Below are 13,224 nucleotides of genomic sequence, written 5' to 3' on the forward strand. Positions count from 1 at the left end.
ACTAAATAAAGCATTATTTGACCAAATCAAGTGAGCCCCATGTCAAACTTATGCTCATCAAAATCAGGTATTATCTTATCTTGCCCTATCTTTACATGTAAGCTTTTTAGGTCTGGATAAACCATACAGTCCATACCTATTTTGTGGTACATTATTTGGTAAAATAGGATAATGCAATCCATCTTTCAGCTTTCGTGGATACAACTTTGGGTGAAGCGGAAGTTCAGAACTTAAGATACATCTAAATCTTGTTTCTCAAGAACATCTTACCAGGCCTTACTTGCTGCATGTGGCTCATCTGAACCAAAAATTGCTTGTGGAAAATGACCGTGCTTCACCGAAAAATAAAAGGAGTAAAAGAAGTTAGACAAAGTCTAGAGAGCACCACCACCAAGGGTGGTGGCTCAATGATCCTTGGGTTACTCCCAAGTGGTTTGGCATGTGCTAGGTCTAGGTTTTGAATCCAACTATGGACTCACCTTAGATGATTAGTATTAGCTGCCTAACAATTTATTGAATTCTCTAGTGGAGCAGAAGTCTAAGCTATGGCTCAATCCCAACTTTAGGGAGCGCCTGCAGCTTCCCTCATTCTAGGCCCCTCCTATCCAGTTCTCAGCAGGTAGGGTGCTACTATAGTTACGTCCAGGTAAGGAAGCCACCTCTAGTTAACCCCTCCTGCCCTTTTATGAGGAGAAAAAAAAAACATCTTGAGAGCATTAGGAATGAAAATTGAATTTTATCAGTCAATCATCTTATATACAAACCTTTCTTGTTTACTAGTAATTTACACGCAACCCAATAAGTTATAAACACAACCTCATACAAAGCTCTGTTCTTACAAGCCTTTTAAGACACAACAAATAAAAGAGTCAATATATGATTAAACATGAAAAAGTTTTTGTTCAGAAGAAGTTTAATGACCCATGAAACCCCTTGAAACTATTATAAACCACAAGATATTTTCTCTGCTAGGCAATGTGGATTTCTAGATAATATGTGATAACTTGGACTAGGTATAGAAGGGTGCCGAATGAGGCTTGAGCCATATCCACCTTAGTAATGACCTGACGAGGACGTTATAGATCTAAGGGGAGAGATTTTAATAACTTGGCTAAATAACAAAAAGGTAGTGAATGAGATCCCATATATGCAGGGTGAGAAAGTTCAAGTAAATTATAATGATTTCAAGGGGTTCTAATTGTAACATTGATCGGTCCTTTCGGAATACAAGCCTAGATATAACTTGGCCTTTCCTTGGTTCGTTACATGAAGCCTGTTCACAATCTAGACTATGCACTCAAATGCAGACACACCCCACCCCCAATTCAAGATAACTAAAAGAATGATCCTTGTAATTCATGCAAATATCTCAACAGAACCGGAAAAGAACCCAGCAAAAACAAATAAAAAACCATGCTTCAAGCTTCAGATTGTTCATAATTAATGGTAAAGATGGGGGATTAATCAAGACAACAAGAACAAGAAACTGGCCCAGGACTGAGCAAAAGGCATGTCATACCATCAGATTACAGGTTATACAGTTTTTTTTTTCCAGACGACAAAATGAGACTACTACAACTTTATGAGCCGAACCAGAAACTTAGATGGTAATTATTTTGATAGGTACTTCTAGTATCAAAATAAATTATTTTTCCAGTAAACTTTAAACTTTGATAACTCAATGACTGAAGCAACTTGGTGCAACCCTGGTCGGGGGTCAAAGGTCACTTTCACTTGAGTATCCTCAATGGATTAGCTAAAGTTAAAGGGCATTTTTTATGAATGTCAGAGAAATTTAACTTTTGGCTATTCCATTTACATAAATCTCTACATTGAAATAGCTATTTTTTCATTACATAACAATAAAATAATGTAAGATTAATTTGGTTTTAGTTATTCACATCAAATCTCCACATTGGATTATCTATTTATTCATTATATAGTAATGAGTAATTAATAATTTCAAAAATATTTAATTTTTTTAATTATTAATTTATTTAATTTTATCATATTTTACTATTCTACCTATTATATATTAATTAATAATCATATTCTAATTAAATTAATATATCACTAACTCAAATTAATATATCAATTGTGATAAAATATGTGATAGAAATAAAGGGAGAGAGAAATAATTGATAAAATATGAATTTGATGTATACATTCAAATTTAGAAAAACTTTTGAAAGTTGCTGTAACTAAATTCCAATTATTTGAAATTTAGCTAATCCATTGTGAGCATATTTTGCTCTCTGATAGCTAAATACTCAATGGATTTAGCTTTTAGGTAATCCATTGAGGATACTTTTAGGCTGGTTTGGTTACACAAAACCAAACTATCTCATCTTATCTTATCTCATCTCATATAATCATTACAATTTTTCCAAACTCTCACACAAAATATAATAAACAATTCAACTTTTTCAAATCTCAAAACAAAAATAATATTAAAAAATTATATTATACTTTCAACAAAACATCTCATCTCATCTGAAGTGCGTAACCAAACGAGGCTATATTCTTTCACCAATTTTTTTATTTTGGGTGTGGGGGGCCCAATCGGAAAACCAACATGAAGGTTTCTTTTGAGTGAATCAGTGATTGTTCAGAAGGTTTAAGGAAAAAAAATATGTATTTAGTCATCAATGCAGTATCAAACTGGTATTCATGATATCTACTCTATAAAATCCTTTCTAAAACAATAATTATTTTCTCAAGTTAATATTACGCGATGCATAATTATTAAAACCAGAAGCTCCCTGATCGATTACATGTGGAAATTCATAAAAACCAGTGGAGGGTGGGAAAAGAAAACACTTGATTGCGCATGCTCACATACCAATATCAGATAAGAAGTGGATGATATATGAACTAAAACGAAAGGAACTTGATGTGGCATACTCACACCTGCTTGGATATATGAAAAGCAGATTTTTCAAGAAAGGCAGAATTCTGTCCAGAAAAATGTGCGTCGGTCTCTAGTTCACAGTATAGAAGTATGATGTTTCCAAGTGTTATGCTTCTTTCTGTGAAACCCAAATCTTCCATTACCAAGTTCATAGGGGAACCTTTCGTCCGGAAGAGAAAGGAAAAAAGCAATTGAAAACGAAATATTATTTTAAGCAGTAATACATGTGGAAAGCACAACAGAAGCAATAATTGCCAATTAAATACGTCTATGATGGCTAGCTACAAAATTTTGTATAATGGGGATTTAACAATGTTGAAAAGTAACGTGAGAGTGAAGCAGATGAACCCTGATGCATTCAAATTAGACAAACCGGAAAAGAATTTCAAGAACAAAAAATATAATATTGCCTTGTCCAGGTGGGAGGAAATACGGAAAGATGATGGCTCTGGAGGAGTCAGGAAAAGAAGAAGAACGGCGAGGCAGAGAGAGGACTGAATTATTACCCCCGTCTCAACAAAAGTACTGAAAGCAAATCTGAAAACACACTGATCGAAGAAGCATCTCCCATCCCGATCCGTAAGGACCTTCGGGTATGGAGCCAGCGTCCGGAGAGAGACCACGCCGTGCTCATACGTTACGTATCAACGGAAACGACGCCCTCTATCGATCGCGAACCGCCACTTCTCGACTCGGCTGGGGTTCTAAAGTAGATCATCCGTTATATATGTATTAACCACGGAACCCTCCTACCAGGCCGAACGAAAGGAGCTTCTCTCTTTCGAAGGCCACCACGGATGTATTTGGGGTACGCTGCTTCTCGACACAAAGCTTAACGCTGCCACTGCCAGACTGAACGAGGCTGCAAGCTTTGAAACTTTATTTTAGGGATTTTGGGTATACGGCTTCTATATGCTTTTACGTGAAAATATAGCCGTAGCGCACAAAAACGATTGGTTGGTTAATTTGGACATACATGGGTCAGGGAAAGCCGTCTTGATAGAGTAGAAAATATTAATAAGCTTGTAATTAGTCTACAATTTTATTCAAAATAAAGCGTAGTTATGTAAAATTGTAATTTTAATATTTTTTTAAATGTCACAATTACATTGATTGATTTAAATTGAAGAATTTTATCCAAAAAAAAAAATTGAAGAATATAATAATTATAAAATAATTGTAGTTTTATTATTATCCGATAGAGTAATCTGCACTAAAAATTTTTATCGAAAATACTATCTCGCAAAATTTATAAATAAATAGTTGTGGTACCTCATATTATATATATTTTTTATATATAGAAGATTTAATATATCGTCCTTTTGTAATATTTATTTGTGAATCTAGCATTTCTCAATTTGCATGATTAAGAAAATTAGAAATATAATGGAAATTTTGCAAAAATCAATTCGTTGAATCTGGCTATCGATGATATTGTTAATTTGGAAATGAATCTTCCAATATCAATAGGAAAAAAAAAACTAAAACGTATGCAATACAATTCAATCTTTTAAAATAATGTACGAGTTTTTAAACATATATAATACGGAATCTCCAAATCTAATACGGAATCTGAATACAGAGTGATCGCCCATACAACAATTGAAATTCAATAGATAACCTCACTTCTTCGTGAAATTGGCCTCGACATCTTCGGCTCCAACACTCTGTAACATAGGTGTTAATGACTAACAAGTCAAAACGGGATAAAGAAAAATTTCAGCCTACTAAAATAGTCTTAGATTAGATGAGATGATTTGAGATCCACGATGATGGTCTGGAGTGGTAATAGGATGCTCGTATATCGATAACAATAAATAGAAAATAAAATTAAAATTAAAAGCACACAAATTTATTTAGTTTAGCACATAACTTTCGTTTACGGATCATTTTGAAGGTAAATATACTATAATATAATATAAATATTTATAATCTTTCATGATTTCTTTTTACGACAGAGGTTGAAAACTTCTTTTCTAGAGGAGAAGATCTCATGGAGTTCTTATTTTGAAGTTGAAAATTGGTGCTCCATCTTCTCGTAAAATCCACCCAGTCTCATCTTTCATATCTCATCTTTCATCTCTTACGTGTCTTACATGCTTTTCTTATCATTTATACTTTTTATAACTTTTTCCTTCTTCACTTCCCCTGATCTTCTCTTGTCTTCCATGCATATCTATCATTTCTATCCCTTTCTCCTCCTCTATCCTCTCTCTTTTCATCGGACATTTTTTTTTAATTCCCTCGTTATCTCATAATGGTGGCCCTTTAATAGACTGGATCTATTATAATAGCGGCCCTTTAATAGGAACTACAGAACTACGTGTACGTACCTTACCGCAAACTCCATTTTTCCATACGGTAGTTTGTGATCTAAGTTGCTTCTCGTGCATTGAATGTGAAGTTCATTTCGCAAAGCATCTATCATCTGCTGCTTGCCTCTCTTCGTGACAATCTCAATGTCTGTAAAACTACCGTTGAGATTGCGGGGGACCTATTGATCAGACAATTGAAGATAGATTTAGACCTAATTTGAATATTGAGAATATTTCAGGCATTACTTTATTATTATTCATAATTTTATTATTATTTTTTTACTATTATTTATAAAATATCTAAAAATATCTCACGACCTAAACGTAATCTATAAAATAAGAATAAGTACAAGAATAATGATATTTCAAAGTGGTTTAGATTCAGAGATGAGTTGATATGGTTTGTAAATAGTAAAATAAAAATTAAATTATTGATTATATTTTGTGTAAAAATTTAAAAAAATTATTTTAAGATTTGAAAAAATTAAATTATTTATTATACTTTATATAAAAATTTAAAAAAATTATAATAATAAGATAAAAAAATTGATATAGATTTTAAATTCAAACGATGGTGAATATAGAGCTACATATGAGCAGAATATCTTCACGGCAAATTATATAATAATAAAGATCAAAGTGATAAAGAAAATGATATTATAGCTGAAATTATGACCAGGACTAGTTATGAACTAGAGTCCTGGTCATCTGTAAAAACTATTTCACATTATAAATGCAATTGCAACTGTCCAAAAACAAACGTACGGTTTCCTTTTCTTTCATTTTAAAAAATTTCTTTATTTATAAATTTACGTATCAATCTGTATATTAATATTGTTATATTTATATTTTAAATTTAAATTAATATTATTTTTAATAAAATTTATTTTTTAATCAATTATATTCAATAAATATATATATTAATGTACAAAATACTTATAATTAAATTTTTCCTTTTACTTAAAAGACCCCACCGAGGAGTCCTGTTCCTTGTACTTTTTTACGTACTGTTGTGACTTGTGATTATTCCCCATTCTTTTTTCCAAGGCCACTCTAATGTCTCCGTCTCACCAGAATGTGATCTCTGAATCATGTCATATCTCACTCTTACGCACGTACGGAACCGTCCCTGTCGTTTCTGATGGGTTTTCAGCAAAGATGCCACGTGTAGCAAAGTGGCATCGTTGTCGTCAAAAACATCCCATGCCGTCCGCAACCTTGAATTATTTTCCAATACAATACTAAAATGAAATACACAAATCACTGACCTTTTTTTTTTTTTTTTCCCCCCCAAAAGATAATCCCCAACGATGCAACGGCTGTTCTGTCGCCACGTCTACAATTATGATAAAGTCGTCCCGAACAAGTCAAAAGGAAGGATTGAGAGAGGAAACTCCTGAAGTGCCCAGAGGGAAATTAAAAGGTATTTCTTTTCCTCCGTGAGCAGGCCGAAGCTTCCCTCACGCGCTCCCGTCACCGCTGGATATTAAAAAATAATTGGCAAGTCGGCCGAAGATCACGACATAGGGCGGCGAGTCGAGCTAATTAAAACCGTGTTCTGATGTGTGGCTGACAACCATATCCATCCCATAACTCGTTAAGACATCAACCTACGTTACACATGACATCTTTGCATGCTCTCTTCTTTGTTGTTTTATTCAATTATTCCTTGGACTTCCTGTTTTCGTTTTGCGTTCCCAACTTCCCATTTATCTCTCTATATATAGCAAGGCCAACTTCCATTCATTCAACTAAATTTTCACAAGTTCAGGTGTACGTACAAAGTACAGAAAGTCGAGTTATCTAGTTTGTTCCAGCAAATAGCACTTGAAGGTTCATCATGAAAACTAAACACGATGCAGCTTCTGCTTCTTCTTCTCCTTCTTCCCCTTCTCCTTCGATGGATGAGAAGTCTTCGAAATCAGTTTTGGGAAGATTACGTCGCAAACTATCTTCAAGAAAGACGGATAAACGTTCTATTTCATCAACTGATTCCGAGACGAGCAAATACTGCAGCGAGCTTCAAAGGGTGTTCGAGTACTTTGACGAGGATGGGGATGGTAAAATATCTCCTGCCGAATTGCAAACCTGCGTGAGCACCGTGGGGGGGAATATGTCCATGGATGAGGCAGAAGTAGTAGTAACTTCGTCTGATTTGAACGGGGATGGGCAGCTGGACTTCGAGGAATTCCAGAAGCTATTGGAGGCAAGCGGAGAAGAGGAGAAGAACGACGCGCTTAAAGGGGCTTTCGCCATGTATGAGATGGAAGGGTCCGGGTGCATCACTCCCACGAGCTTGAAGAGGATGCTAAGCCGACTTGGTGACTCCAAGTCCGTTGACGATTGCAAAACTATGATCCGAACGTTTGATCTCAATGGCGACGGCGTTCTCAACTTTGAAGAGTTCAGAATTATGATGCGCTAAATCCAACCCCGTCGATCTTGATCAGCAAGAATATTTTATTTTTCCTCTTGACTGTTTTCATTTCATTCATTCTTTTGTACACATTTGTCGATGCCGCCGGACTTCCTCGGTCTTGTAAAATAATCTGCTCATGTTGGTTTGAATTCGTTAATGGAACGTGTGATCATCACTGCTTCTTTATATATAATCTCTCTTTTTCCTCTGATCTTCAAAAATATTGAACAAAACTTTTCAACCATGAAGGCTGAGAAGTATATAAATTTCTCACTCATTTATATAAACCTTACCGTCTATATATCTAGCCTTGGGTCCCCAAGTATATATATCTTCATACTTAACGTCCGCTAAAAAGGAAAATTAAAATATACTTGGATATAAAGAAACAGAAATCTCTGAAGTTTGGAGCCTTATTTTCCATAATAGTCTGAATCACTAGCATTACTCAGATGTCATATTCAATGAGCTTTATCACTTTAAAACCAAGTAACATGGTAGGCACATCGCTAAGATCCTATTACCAACATGTCAGACGGACATGTTTACATGCACATGAGGAAAAGTAAAGAAACAGGAATCTCTCAAGTTTAGAGGCTTATATCCCGTTGAGGGTAACCACAACCTTGCGTGGAGTAGCGTTGTCGCGGTGCTCACAGAGCCATATCCCCTGAAGCATAATAGCAGAAGGAACTATAACATACTCTGATATAGTTATATATAATATTGCAGGAAAAAATAGAATGGCTTATAGAGGTAATAATAGATGTTTTTGTAAGGAAGTAAAACAGTGGTAATTTGAGCAAGGAAAAGATGAAGAGCAGATCAATGGAAGAAAAGTTTCGTCTCCATTTACTGTCTAAGTTTGTTACCGTACAAGTCTGTGCTCTCGAGCATATATACAGAGAACCTTTCAACAAACTAACAACCTATACCCCATCAACAATAGTCAAGAAATACTTTGAGGCATCATGGGCAATGGTGGAACAAGGGCACCATAAGTCACAATGAATGAGCTCAAAAATTCTTGATGAAGAGTGTGAACTATCAGGAAAAGGTAAACGATGAAGTTTAGCTATGGGGCAAATTGTGCAAGATTTTTCATTAATAGATGAAAGTTGCTTGTGTACAAGAGAATCTGAAATTAACTGTAATCAAGGAAATGATAAATGGCCTAGGCGACAATGCCATAGGTGAGTATTAGAAACAGAGTTTGCAATGTAAGTAAAACAATTGAAATTGTTGTTTTTGCTGTATGAGTTTGTTGAGAGGAAAGTAGATAGAGTTGAGGGGAGAACTTCTTTGCGAATGAGGTGGTACAAGCCATGCTTGAGCTCACCCTTCCCAATCGTTATCCATGAGTGCAGGTCCTGAATAAAACAGTGAGTGGAAAAGAAGAGCAAACAACAATTGAGAGTAGAAGTTAGTTTGTTTGCCGAAATAAGGTTGAAGGAAAAGGATGCACACAGAGAACATCATGTAAAACGATAGAGGTCGTTAACTGAATTGTTCCAATGTGTGTAACAGGGGCGGAATTGCCAATAGGCAATTTCACAAAATAATTAACCGTGGATGTGATGGAGGTAAAAAAGTTGGTGCTGTAGACCATGTGATCTGTAGCACCTGTGTCTAGTATCCAATTGATGGAAGATGTATTTGCGAATTTGTGTGTGTGTGTTGACAAAGAAATGAATGTACCAAACATTTTGGAACATGATGCTGTATGAAGAGAGGAGTGAGGTGGATTTCTGGAGTGAATGGCAGAAGCCGCAATTGGAGAATCCTGAGGTTGGATCAATGCCATTAGTTGCTGATATTGTTGCTTAGTCAAACCAAATTTGTCATCACTGTTGTCTTCAGAGTTATTAGCAAATGAAAGAGAAGTCTGATTTGCAAGGAAGCCAGAGTTCTGCTGCTGCTTGGTATGATATTTGTGGCCAGATGGATATCCATTGAGTTTGTAACATTTCTCAATGGTGTGGCCAGTCAAGTTACAATGTGAGGAGACTGGAGGCTCAGCATTGCCAGCCTTGAAACAGGTATCGAAGGTGTGACCAGTGATTTTACAATGGCTGCAATATGGACGATCTTTTTTGAAGGATTGGTTTGGTTTAGAGATAAATTTGGAAGGTTTCTTGACTGCCATAGCCATGGTTTCGGGGGATGGGGTGTGGGAGGTCATTTGATGGTGTCGTTCCTGCTGTTGGATGAGAGAAAATACTTTGGGGACAGGGGGAATCGGATCCATAAGCATGATCTGGTCTCGGATGGGAGAATAAGAGTCGTTGAGACCCATTAAAAATTGCAGCACAATCTCTTTGATATCTATCCAGCAAAGTTTTCATAGTACCACAATTGCAAGGGGGAATGGGATCGTATACAGAGAGCTCATCCCAGAGAGCTTTCAATTTGCCATAGTAAATACTTACCGGATCGTGGTCTTGAAGCAGAGCAGCTAGAGCCTTCTTGAGTTGGTAAATACGGGGACCATTTTGTTGGGAAAATCGTTCTTGAAGATCCAGCCAGATTTCTTGAGCATCATCAACAAAGAGAACGCTGGGCTGGAGAGAAGGACTGATGGAGTTTTGGAGCCAAGAAACTATCATGTCGTTACAGCGCTCCCAAAGTGCAAGTAAATGGTCTGTCGGTTGGGATGGTTTTAGGAGTGAGCCGGTGATAAAACCGAGTTTGTTTTTCGCACGAAGAACACGATGCATTGAGCGAGACCATGTGGCGTAATTGTATGTGGTAAGAAGGTCAGCGACAAGGGTTAGGGCTGGGTTATCACCATGGTCAAGGCGGTATGGGTTCGCCGGATCACTAAGATTAAGGTATGGAGATGATGTGTTTGATTTTGGGTTTGAGTGAACTTCAGAAGAATCGGAGCTAGGAGTTGCCATTGAAAGTGCTCTCCCTGGCTCACCGATACCATGTAAGGAAGTAAAACAGTGGTAATTTGAGCAAGGAAAAGATGAAGAGCAGATCAATGGAAGAAAAGTTTCGTCTCCATTTACTGTCTAAGTTTGTTACTGTACAAGTCTGTGCTCTCGAGCATATATACAGAGAACCTTTCAACAAACTAACAACCTATAAGGCTCACACTATGCCAGCTAATTAATGTGTACAAAAAGAATAAAAGAATTATAAAAGCATACGACAATAAAATGAAAGAAACTGAATGTATGAAACGACTTGCAGTTTTAGTCTTGGTCTATATCTGTTAACAGTTTTAGACATGATCTAAAGTACTTATGCACGCGCTACATGATTTATGTGAGGATATGCGGGATTGAAACAGCTCACTCGACACCTCTTGGTTACTTGGGGGAGGAGGTGGTGGTGCCAGATAGTCCAAGGAGTCGAAGACTATTGGCATGACCTGCAGTATTTTGGTGATGTTTTATCCCTGCCCACATTTTATGATCTTTCTAATATAGATTTTTCCAATAGACTGAAAAACAAGTCGCATCTTTACACTTGATAAAGTTAAGCCCTACAAAACTGGGTCCAGAAAAAGGCCAACTCTAACATTACACCATCAAGGCCATTTATCTTCTGTGCGTATTTGAGCAAATATTTTCAGTTTTTTCTTTTTTTGTATTCATAAAAAAAAATAAAAAAGAAAAAAAAAATTCAGTTTTTTCATCTATATCTTAGACTGTGTTATGTTATCCTTATCGAAAGACTACGGCTTGTGCATGGGATGTCTTGCTACAATTCTCTTTCTAACCTTCTTTATTCATTAGCCAAGCATGAGAGGATTGGAACTGATTCCCCAATCATGTCTCTTTAATATTTTCAGTTCACTTTTTCTTCTTTCCTTTGACTTTACCTAATAAAAATCAAACTCGTGTGTCCTAGAGCAACTAATTTTCCAGAAACATACTGTTATCAAAAGCATCCATGTGAAAATTCTCCTGATCATTTATAACTTCCATAGAAATTTTAGTGACTAGTGTCATATACCTGCCAGGTTCCCATGTTAAGCTGTCCATTTGTGATTGGAACCCTGCATAAGAATTAAGACCGATTGATTAGAAAGTAGACTATAAAACTTCGGAGTAAATGAACAGTTCTAACTACAAATCTAAAATCATCGCACGTCAGGGTGCAGCCAAACATTGACGATTTGATATGTGCCGGCATGTCATCCGGGCCTGCAGAAGTTACACAACTCAAAATCAACAGGGAGAAGTGAAAAAAAAAAAAAAAAAGAAGAAGACAGTATTCATGGACTTAGAAATCAGAACCAAAATAACACGAATGAAAGCCTACAAACCTTCAATGGTATGCCTCCAAGGTGCAGATCTTCCCTAAAAAAAGATACCCAAAACCACATAAGGTCTCATAGATGGCGTAGAATGCTTGCATGAAATACTAAACTACACAAACAGACCTCCGGGACTATCCTGTTGAGAAATGTCTCGGTATCATCTCGAACGTCAGAGTCGTAATTCTCATTGATGGTAAGAGAAGCGCTTGTATGCTGTACTGAAAATTTTAAAATAAAAGATAATTCCAATAAACAAATCCACACTGAACAAGAAGGGACAATTATGAGATGGTTCTCGTACTACTTACAGAAGAGATGAGCAAGGCCACACTTAAATTCTAACAGATCTTGAGCAATTTCCTTCTTTATCTGATATTTCAAGAAAAATCGTCACCGGTATTGGAAGTAATATAAAAGATAAATCATTAAATCATCCAGTCTGAGTAGGATGATGGGGGTGATGTTTTATTATTTTCCCTCTGGAGGGCTGCTTTCAATTTGAACTAGAAACTGTGGCAAGCGTGTTTGATGGTTGTAGAATTCAAAAAAATATTTGATTTTTGAAAATCTCTGTCTCGGATAAATTTCACATCAAGTGATGATAGGCTGTTCGATTATCTTGAGGTTTCCAGGTCAAGGTAACAAATTCGGCGATACTAAACACCAATACGTTCGACTAATGCCGAAATTCAGTCCCCAGCAGCAGAAGAAATGAAATTCATAAACAGAAATTGGATGCAAGGTGGTTATGCTTATTGGGTGTTTAATGCTTGCTTCCATATACCGAAACACAGACAGACCCTTCTCAAAAACGACAAAAAGAACCGGCGGAGTATCAAAGATTATTCACTGCTACATATACAAAATTGCTAAGATAAATTTGGGGGACGAATCTGGATGGTGATATGATTATGGTACCTTAGGAGTGATAAGATGACAGCCCCTCTTCTGGGGAGGTAGGGTTATGGTCTTCTGAGCCCACTTAGGAGCAGCCCCAGCCGCCGCCGCCGCCTCCGCCATCGAACTGGGATCGTTTGCAGTGCTCGGTGTCGGACTTGTGTACAAAGACCTCACGCGAAGTGGAGCAAAGGTAGGCTTCGCAGGCGAGAACATGAAGGATGTTTGCATGGTTGCAAGCCCACCGAACTCCAACCAAGCCCAAGAATGTTCCAGGCGTGGGGTGTGGATCAGGATTGCACGGGGCAAAAGACATTCCACGCCTCCTATTAGTTGCTTTTTGAAATCTATTAGTTGCTTTTGTTGTGTGGTTTACTTCTTGCTGGCATTCCAACCTTGCATTTTTTTT

The 13,224-nt window shown here is 36.7% G+C and overlaps 2 protein-coding genes across 2 annotated transcripts; one reads left to right on the forward strand and one right to left on the reverse strand.

Moving 5' to 3' along the window:
- The first annotated feature begins 6,781 nt into the window (after positions 1-6,781).
- LOC121259926 (putative calcium-binding protein CML19) lies at positions 6,782-7,829 on the forward strand. The gene has a single exon (XM_041161739.1). The coding sequence runs from the start codon at positions 7,067-7,069 to the stop codon at positions 7,649-7,651; it is 585 nt and encodes a 194-aa protein (XP_041017673.1). The 5' UTR covers positions 6,782-7,066; the 3' UTR covers positions 7,652-7,829.
- Positions 7,830-8,040: 211 nt separating this feature from the next.
- On the reverse strand, positions 8,041-13,224 carry LOC121259927 (UPF0047 protein YjbQ-like). Its single transcript, XM_041161740.1, has 7 exons — positions 12,837-13,224; positions 12,227-12,287; positions 12,042-12,136; positions 11,925-11,958; positions 11,748-11,802; positions 11,612-11,654; positions 8,041-8,315 (listed from the first exon to the last, which is right to left on the reverse strand). The coding sequence occupies exons 1-7, from the start codon at positions 13,044-13,046 to the stop codon at positions 8,244-8,246; spliced, it is 570 nt and encodes a 189-aa protein (XP_041017674.1). The 5' UTR covers positions 13,047-13,224; the 3' UTR covers positions 8,041-8,243.

This window comes from Juglans microcarpa x Juglans regia, chromosome 4D (assembly GCF_004785595.1).
Source record: "Juglans microcarpa x Juglans regia isolate MS1-56 chromosome 4D, Jm3101_v1.0, whole genome shotgun sequence".
Lineage (NCBI taxonomy): Eukaryota > Viridiplantae > Streptophyta > Magnoliopsida > Fagales > Juglandaceae > Juglans > Juglans microcarpa x Juglans regia.

Bases quoted from the DNA above. Each gene is read 5' to 3' on its own strand.
- LOC121259926 (XM_041161739.1), top strand. From the start codon at position 7,067: ATGAAAACTAAACACGATGCAGCTTCTGCTTCTTCTTCTCCTTCTTCC.
- LOC121259927 (XM_041161740.1), bottom strand. From the start codon at position 13,046: ATGCAAACATCCTTCATGTTCTCGCCTGCGAAGCCTACCTTTGCTCCA. The intron at 11,959-12,041 runs GTCTGTTTGTGT...ATCTTTTTTTAG, and splicing joins TCAACAGGATAGTCCCGGAG to GGAAGATCTGCACCTTGGAG. The intron at 11,655-11,747 runs GTGCGATGATTT...ATTCTTATGCAG, and splicing joins ATGTTTGGCTGCACCCTGAC to GGTTCCAATCACAAATGGAC.